The sequence below is a fragment of the Alosa sapidissima genome, chromosome 4 (genome assembly GCF_018492685.1).
Source record: "Alosa sapidissima isolate fAloSap1 chromosome 4, fAloSap1.pri, whole genome shotgun sequence".
In the NCBI taxonomy this organism is placed as follows: Eukaryota; Metazoa; Chordata; class Actinopteri; order Clupeiformes; family Clupeidae; genus Alosa; species Alosa sapidissima.
Window position 1 is genome coordinate 27,372,112 of NC_055960.1, and position 7,948 is coordinate 27,380,059.

General features: G+C 42.2%; 1 protein-coding gene across 1 annotated transcript; it reads left to right on the forward strand.

Moving 5' to 3' along the window:
• Nucleotides 1–304: 304 nt before the first annotated feature.
• LOC121706801 (adenosine receptor A3-like) lies at nt 305–5,046 on the forward strand. The gene is made up of 2 exons (XM_042088827.1): nt 305–1,706; nt 4,198–5,046. The coding sequence occupies exons 1-2, from the start codon at nt 1,372–1,374 to the stop codon at nt 4,769–4,771; spliced, it is 909 nt and encodes a 302-aa protein (XP_041944761.1). The 5' UTR covers nt 305–1,371; the 3' UTR covers nt 4,772–5,046.
• Nucleotides 5,047–7,948: the final 2,902 nt, after the last annotated feature.

A 7,948-nucleotide genomic window follows, 5' to 3' on the forward strand; every position in this document is an offset into this window, starting at 1 on the left:
CAACTTTCCTTCTTAATCATTTAAATGAGCATGATGACTGACAAAATACATTGCTATGATGTATAAATAAACAATTGTTGTTATACAGTTAACAGGCCTGGATTATAGCATATACATTCAAAACTAAGTGTTTTCTGTATAATATGTCTGTCATCCATTTGACCAACAGCATAAAATAACAGAATATCAAAAAGTTTTCAGTAGGCTAGCCTACCATTGTTGCAGAAATCACATACTGTATAAGAAGGTATCCATTACATTTTTACCAATTTTCACAAACCTGTCATAATCGTCATGGGGAGATTCCAAACTGCCCTATCACATCTCTGAAATGACATCATCAGTTCTGCAAGGTCATGTGACATGATGACACCATGTTAAGCTCCGGACTGTATTTCTAACCAGTATGCATTGCGTTCGACCCAGCATGCATCACATCAAGTTAGATTTGCATAGATCAAGTCAAATGAGCCTAATCTTGTAGCCAAGGAGTAGAGCGTTTCAGTGACGTGATTTTACGGTAAGAGCCCTACAAAACACCCCTCAAAACTCATGCAAACATATGGAACAGCTAATTACTCAACGGAAAATCCAAAAGTACATTTTTGCATAAATTGCATACTAACAATAAATCTCTTATTAACCCCTTTGAGTAGAAGCATAATCTTGGTGTCAAATGAAAGCTACAGTAACTCTCTTGGAGTTTCTTGTTTGTATTTAGATTGTATGGCAGTGACTGTCATAGAATCAAAGAAGCATTATTTCACACTGTGACAAAGTTTTCCAAAAATGACACTGAGCTAAACGCATAGGTATTCCAACAGAAATAAATTTGTTTTACTCTAGTGATCTATGGTGGGCTGGTGGCGTTTTGGGGCCGGGCTAATTTCTCTGAGCTAAAAGGAGCATATTTGAATATTTTTTTTGCTGTACCGTGCGAGTAGCCTGCACTGTGTGACTGTAGTTCCTTTCATTTTCAGAATGTGCATTATATCCATAACCTTAAGTCTTAAGTGGAAACCGACAATCATGTACAGGGGCCCTGCCAGAAAATGTGGGCCCTATGACACAAGTTCCACTTTAATGCACAATGCATGAGGTGCACACAGGAATATATAACAAACACATATTCTCAAACACACCCACACATACATGCAAAACATCTCCACAACCATACATGCATGAAGTCCCACACAGACAGACGCACACACCACAAAGATGCAACTCTTCGACAGAACAGAGATCATTATCAGACTGAGGGCTGAGCATTTTGAGCTGTTTGTTTCGACAACTCTTACAGTACGTCCTGTTCCTGTTTGAGTGAAACTATTAATATCTTTTAAAACTCTCTCTATCTCCTTCTCTCTCTTCATGGCAAGCAAAGTAGAACTGGTCTACACCGTGCTGGAGGTCCTGATCGCTGTGGCATGTTGCCTTGGTAATCTGCTGGTGATCTGGGCAGTGTGGAAGTGTGGTGCCATGCGGCGGCAGCCCACCTTCTGCTTTATCGTCTCTCTGGCCGTAGCCGACTTCCTGGTGGGTGCTGTGGCGATACCTGTGGCGGTTTTGGTGAACGGATGGGTCAGAACCTCCGTCCATGGTTGTGTGGTTCTGTGCTCTCTGGTGATCGTTCTGACCCAAGCTTCTGTCCATTCCTTATTGGCCATCGCTCTGGATCGGTTCCTACGTGTCTACATCCCACTCAGGTAGGCAGTGAGGCCAAATTGATATGGCTTCAGGTTGGCCAGGTTATCAGGTGGCTTATTGCTGTAAGTATGTTGGGGATGTGTGTTGGAGAAGCTTCCTGATGAAATAATGTGCTGTGTAAGTATGGTGAAGGGACTTACTATTGCAAGCAGATTACTGGATGTATGATGTATGTGAGTGATGACAGTGAAGATGTGTGTGTGGGCGGGAGGGGAGGGGAGTGGAGCAGTGACTGTGTGTGTGTGTAGTGTGTATGTAGGGAGGGGGGGCAGTGTGCAGCAAGTATGTAGAGGAGGCTTACTGTAGCTAGCAGTGTGCTGTATGTATGTATGTGAGGTGATGACAGTGATGATGTAAGTGTGTGTGATGGGGGTGGGGTGGGGGGTGCAGAAAGGCTAGGCAATCAAGGACATGGGTAGATAGATGGAGGAGAAATCAAAAATAATAAATAAAAAGTTCTCTGGAGATGTGCAAAAGTTGGAGAAAGTCCGATGTGTGTGTGTGTGTGTGGGGGGGGGGTCATGAGTGCTGAGGAGTGAATGAGTGCAAAGTCAGTATAGTGTGAATTCAATTCAGAGTTAGGAAATGTTTGAGAGTGCTGAGGAGTGAATGTGTGCAAAGTCAGTATAGTGTGGGAAATCCTGACAGATATTCACCATGCATGCCCACTTCTTTTAATGCTACACTCTAGATAGACCCCTCAACCTAGCCATTCACATACTGTACATATTTAGGTCAAGAGTGGCGTGTTGGGTAAAGGTCTGGGGGCGAGGTGTGGTTGGTCGTGGTAGTGGGGGATGTGTGCATATGCTGGGGGCCTGGGGCGATGGGTGGCACGCAGGTCCTCCCCTCTGTCAGCTCGTCGCAGTATAACTGCAGGGGCTGGGTGGAACTGTGGCCATTAATGGGTGCCCAGGTTGGCAATCAGTCAGGCAATCAACCAGGCAATCAGTTATTCCTATTATTATACTTATCATTAATAGAATAATTACAACTCCTCTCCTCTGAAACCCTCCCTCTCTCCCTCTCTATGTTCCAGCTTCTCTCCTCCTGGCCCAACAGCAAACCAGCCTTATACATATGCGCACACACACACACACACATACATCCTCACATACTCACTACCCCTCACCCCCCATCCCCACCCCCATCCCAACACCACCTCATTCACACTCTTAGAGCTACCATCCGCACCCCCCCCCCCCCATCCCCCCTTCTTTTCATTCCGGTCATCAATTTCATCCCTGATAATCATATCTGTAATCATCCTGGACGCAAATCATCCTTAGCCTTTCTGTTATTAATGTTATGTTGTGTTATGTTTGTGGAAGCCAAGTCAATGTGATGTCTTGTTAAGTTACAGTATGTGTTTATGTAATGTACGTCTGTTTGTCGTATGTAGTATTCATGTGCATGTCGTAGTGTTGCATTTTCTGTAATGTCAATGATGTTTGCAAATAAAAAAAAAAAAAAAAGTCAGTATAGTGTGAGCTCAGAGTTCGGATGGCCTGGGGATAAAAACTTCTCCTGAGTCTCTCAGTTCTGGCTTTGTGACTATAAGTGAACACAGGAGCTAACTGAGCAGCGCAGGATTTCAAAACCCTGTTAGAAATTCCATCCGGTCCAGCAGCTTTTCTACAATTAACCCGTAGCAGTGATCCAGTGTGTTGTCACCACGTGTAGGGAAGTGAATGTGTTGAATAAATTCAGGCATGGACCGGTTCAGATGCACTTGATTGAAATCACCGGCCACTATAAGCGCAGCTTCAGGGTGCGTGTGTTGTTGTCTATTTAACACTTCTTGCAATTCTGAAACCGCAGCATCTGTGTTGGCTTGTGGAGGAATGTAGACAGCGTTGAATATTACTTGTTGAATATTACTTGTACTTGTTGCACGAGTGTCTTGGTGGGCTTGGTTGGTTTGTTTCTGATGGAGCCAGGTGTGTTTGAACCTGCCTCTATTGTTAATGTAATTAGTGTCTACATGGACCAGGTTGGTTGTTGCACCTAGTGAATCAGCATGTTACGATATGGAAGTATTTATGTGTGTGTTGAAATAGTAATTATTGGGCAAACAAGGTATTCAGTGTCGGAGTAAACATGTAAGGAGCAGAATATAACAGAAGATGCCGTCACAATACAGCTAACGCTCCCCGGAGATGGACGAGCCCACCAGGGAGCCTTTCATGCCTAATATGTAGCAATATTAAACCTTCTCAAACATCTAAACATAAAAACACGTTTGTAATTGTATGATAACATCAGAGGAAACTAACTGATATTATGACTACACTGACAGAGAACTTTATATCATTCTGCTTTGATTCTAATCATTTACTAGAAAACAAGATGAAAATACAGAAACTATGTAGACATTGTTAAAACAGCTCCTACTGTCATAGGTTGTATACATAAAGCCAAGATCAATCATGCCAATAAAGTTGCTAAACTTGTGCTTAGGGTCCTGTCTTATTCGAACTGTTGTTGCAGGTACAGAAAGCTAGTGACGGCAAAGAGGTCCTGGGGTGTGGTGGGGGGATGCTGGATCACAGCATGTCTCCTAGGTTCTGTGCCCCTGCTAGGGTGGAGCTTGCACACCTCCCAAAACACCACCATCAACTCAACCCACCCTCCCACCTGCAAGTTCATGGATGTGATGTCAATGTCCTACATGGTGTTCTTCAACTTCCTGGGCTGTATCCTGCTCCCCATGCTGTGCACAGCAGCGCTGTATGCCTATATCTTCCATCTGATCCGCAGACGTCTGCAGAGCCGGAATGGGGAGTCCAGTGCCTTCTACCAGCGGGAGAGGAGTCTGGCCTGCTCGCTGTTGTTTGTGCTGGTGTTATTTGCTCTCTGCTGGTTACCCATACACCTCATCAACATTGCCATCTACGCCAACAAGGACGTGCATGAGACAGTGTTGTACACGGGCATCCTGCTCTCGCATGCCAACTCAGCCGTTAACCCGGTGGTATACACTTTCAAGGTGCCCAGGATCAAGAAGGCATACAGGGACATCTGTATGCCTTCTTGGCTCGTGGCTGACAGAGAACACCACTAATATTACTCCATGTTCAAACAACCTAAACCCAGGGAAGCACCTACACAGCCCAGAAATATCAGACTATGTGACTGAGTTATAGCAGGTGTATTGCATGCATATATATCTGGAAAAAAATAAAGAGACCACTGCACATTTTTTGATGTCATCCTACGGATGCTGAGAGACATTTGAATGAGTTAATTAATCGTGATATTACAGTACATATATATTAAATACATTTATCGTGATTAAATATATCCCCCTAAAGCTTCTTAAAGGGCATATAAAAACAAAATAATAAAGTCAGCATTATAGCATATCAATTCAGTAGGGTATTAAGTGTTTTCTGTAGACTACATGTCTGTCATCAGTCTTTCCCTACAGCTAAATAACAGAATAAGAAACGGTTCTCACTGTTGCAGAAATCATGTATAAGAAGGTATCCTTTAGATTTTTTGTACATTTTTGCACATTCCAACATAAGGGAGCAGCATGGTAAACTTGTTTGGCCTAATTTTTGAACTTTTTCCGAGCCTGCAGTACAGTCACAGTACAGCTATTGCCAGCATTGACAATGTAAACGAAATGGACAGAGTCACCCCATATACTTCGACAGAGGCAAGTGAAGTCAATTTGAACCCCTTTCCTGTTGGCCGACTTCAGTTCTGCGCATCCTCAATCCAGGCGAGTGAGAAACATGTGACGTTACGCAACAGAAGGAAACACAGTAAGCTTTGTCGTCTGGTAGCTATGCTAAGAAAATTGATAACATGCAGACCAACACGCCACAACCAACCTTTATTTTGATGTTTATTGCTCATGAAAAAGCAAGAAAAAGAAACAAAGCTCAGGCACAGAGCGAGTCAGACGCATCACAGCTCCTCTGCCTCATGACAGTCGCAAAAGAGCAACACGAAACAAACATAGTCTACACATTCATAACATAATTAAACACAAACTGTGGCATGCATACCTGACGAAAAGCAAGAAAAAGAAACACAGCTCAGGCACGGAGTGAGCCAGATGCATCACATCTTCTGCCAAAGAAATCAGGTAGACCAAACAATTTCAGAAACCGCTAGCAACCAGCAACAGTCACTTGGATGCCTTAGCTAGCTTACTCCACTCAACCCAACCTGCAGCAATGCACGCTTACTGGCTGCAGGGTGAGGTGTGCGCGATTACTGATTATAGAAATAAGCAACAAATCACATGGATGAAATACACATTGCATTATGCAAATTCTCATACTAAAATGCATGACACAGAATAGGCAGAAATGAAACATAAAATAAGACACCACATGTTCTGACACCACATAGGCAGCAACATTTTAAACGTGAGAACGAAATAATTTAAACGCACATTTTATTAAATGTGGGAATGATGTACTTTAAATGCATGAACGTTTTATTAAACGTGGGAACGATGTACTTTAAACGCACAAACGTTTTATTAAAATGTGGGAATATAGTTAAAACGTACAAACATTTATTTATTTTGTTCCCTCGTTATATTAATTGTGCACTCGTTTAATTAAACATGCGCACAATGTATATTTTTTTCACCATCATCAGTCATCAGTCTTTCCCTACAGCTAAATAACAGAATAAGAAATGGTTCTCACTGTTGCAGAAATCATGTATAAGAAGGTATCCTTTAGATTTTTTGTACATTTTTGCACATTCCAACATAAGGGAGCAGCATGGTAAACTTGTGTTTGGCCTAATTTTTGAACTTTTTCCGAGCCTGCAGTACAGTCACAGTACAGCTATTGCCAGCATTGACAGTAAACGAAATGGACAGAGCCACCCCATATACTTCGACAGAGGCAAGTGAAGTCAATTTGAACCCCTTTCCTGTTGGCCGACTTCAGTTCTGCGCATCCTCAATCCAGGCGAGTGAGAAACATGTGACGTTACGCAACAGAAGGAAACACAGTAAGCTTTGTCGTCTGGTAGCTATGCTAAGAAAATTGATAACATGCAGACCAACACGCCACAACCAACCTTTATTTTGATGTTTATTGCTCATGAAAAAGCAAGAAAAAGAAACAAAGCTCAGGCACAGAGCGAGTCAGACGCATCACAGCTCCTCTGCCTCATGACAGTCGCAAAAGAGCAACACGAAACAAACATAGTCTACACATTCATAACATAATTAAACACAAACTGTGGCATGCATACCTGACGAAAAGCAAGAAAAAGAAACACAGCTCAGGCACGGAGTGAGCCAGATGCATCACATCTTCTGCCAAAGAAATCAGGTAGACCAAACAATTTCAGAAACCGCTAGCAACCAGCAACAGTCACTTGGATGCCTTAGCTAGCTTACTCCACTCAACCCAACCTGCAGCAATGCACGCTTACTGGCTGCAGGGTGAGGTGTGCGCGATTACTGATTATAGAAATAAGCAACAAATCACATGGATGAAATACACATTGCATTATGCAAATTCTCATACTAAAATGCATGACACAGAATAGGCAGAAATGAAACATAAAATAAGACACCACATGTTCTGACACCACATAGGCATTTGACACCACATAGGCAGCAACATTTTAAACGTGAGAACGAAATAATTTAAACGCACATTTTATTAAATGTGGGAACGATGTACTTTAAATGCATGAACGTTTTATTAAACGTGGGAACGATGTACTTTAAACGCACAAACGTTTTATTAAAATGTGGGAACAATATAGTTAAAACGTACAAACATTTATTTATTTTGTTCCCTCGTTATATTAATTGTGCACTCGTTTAATTAAACATGCGCACAATGTATATTTTTTTCACCATCATATCCCCTCCACGGCACCGTAGTTTCTTATCCAGAGAATATGGTTACTTATTTCCTGTGCAACGCAAAGTCGCATGCTTACTGCATTGTTAGCATTGTTTTCGGAAAAAAGTTTATCACTCAGCCATAAAGTGAATTACAAGGTGATGACGCCAGTCACACAATGTTGTATTTCTCTGAAAATAGAAAAGGTTCATATAAAGGCTTAAAACACTTCATATGAAACATTATTTGATGTCACAGTGATGCCTAAATTTATGAATGATAAATTAGTGGGGGTCAATGGAATGCAAACTCCAAGTGGTCAACTTCTAGCCTCAAAGCCGCCCATAGGGGGTACGCTTTCTGAACATTCGTCTACCCCCTGCTTACAAAAGGGTCTGGTGTCC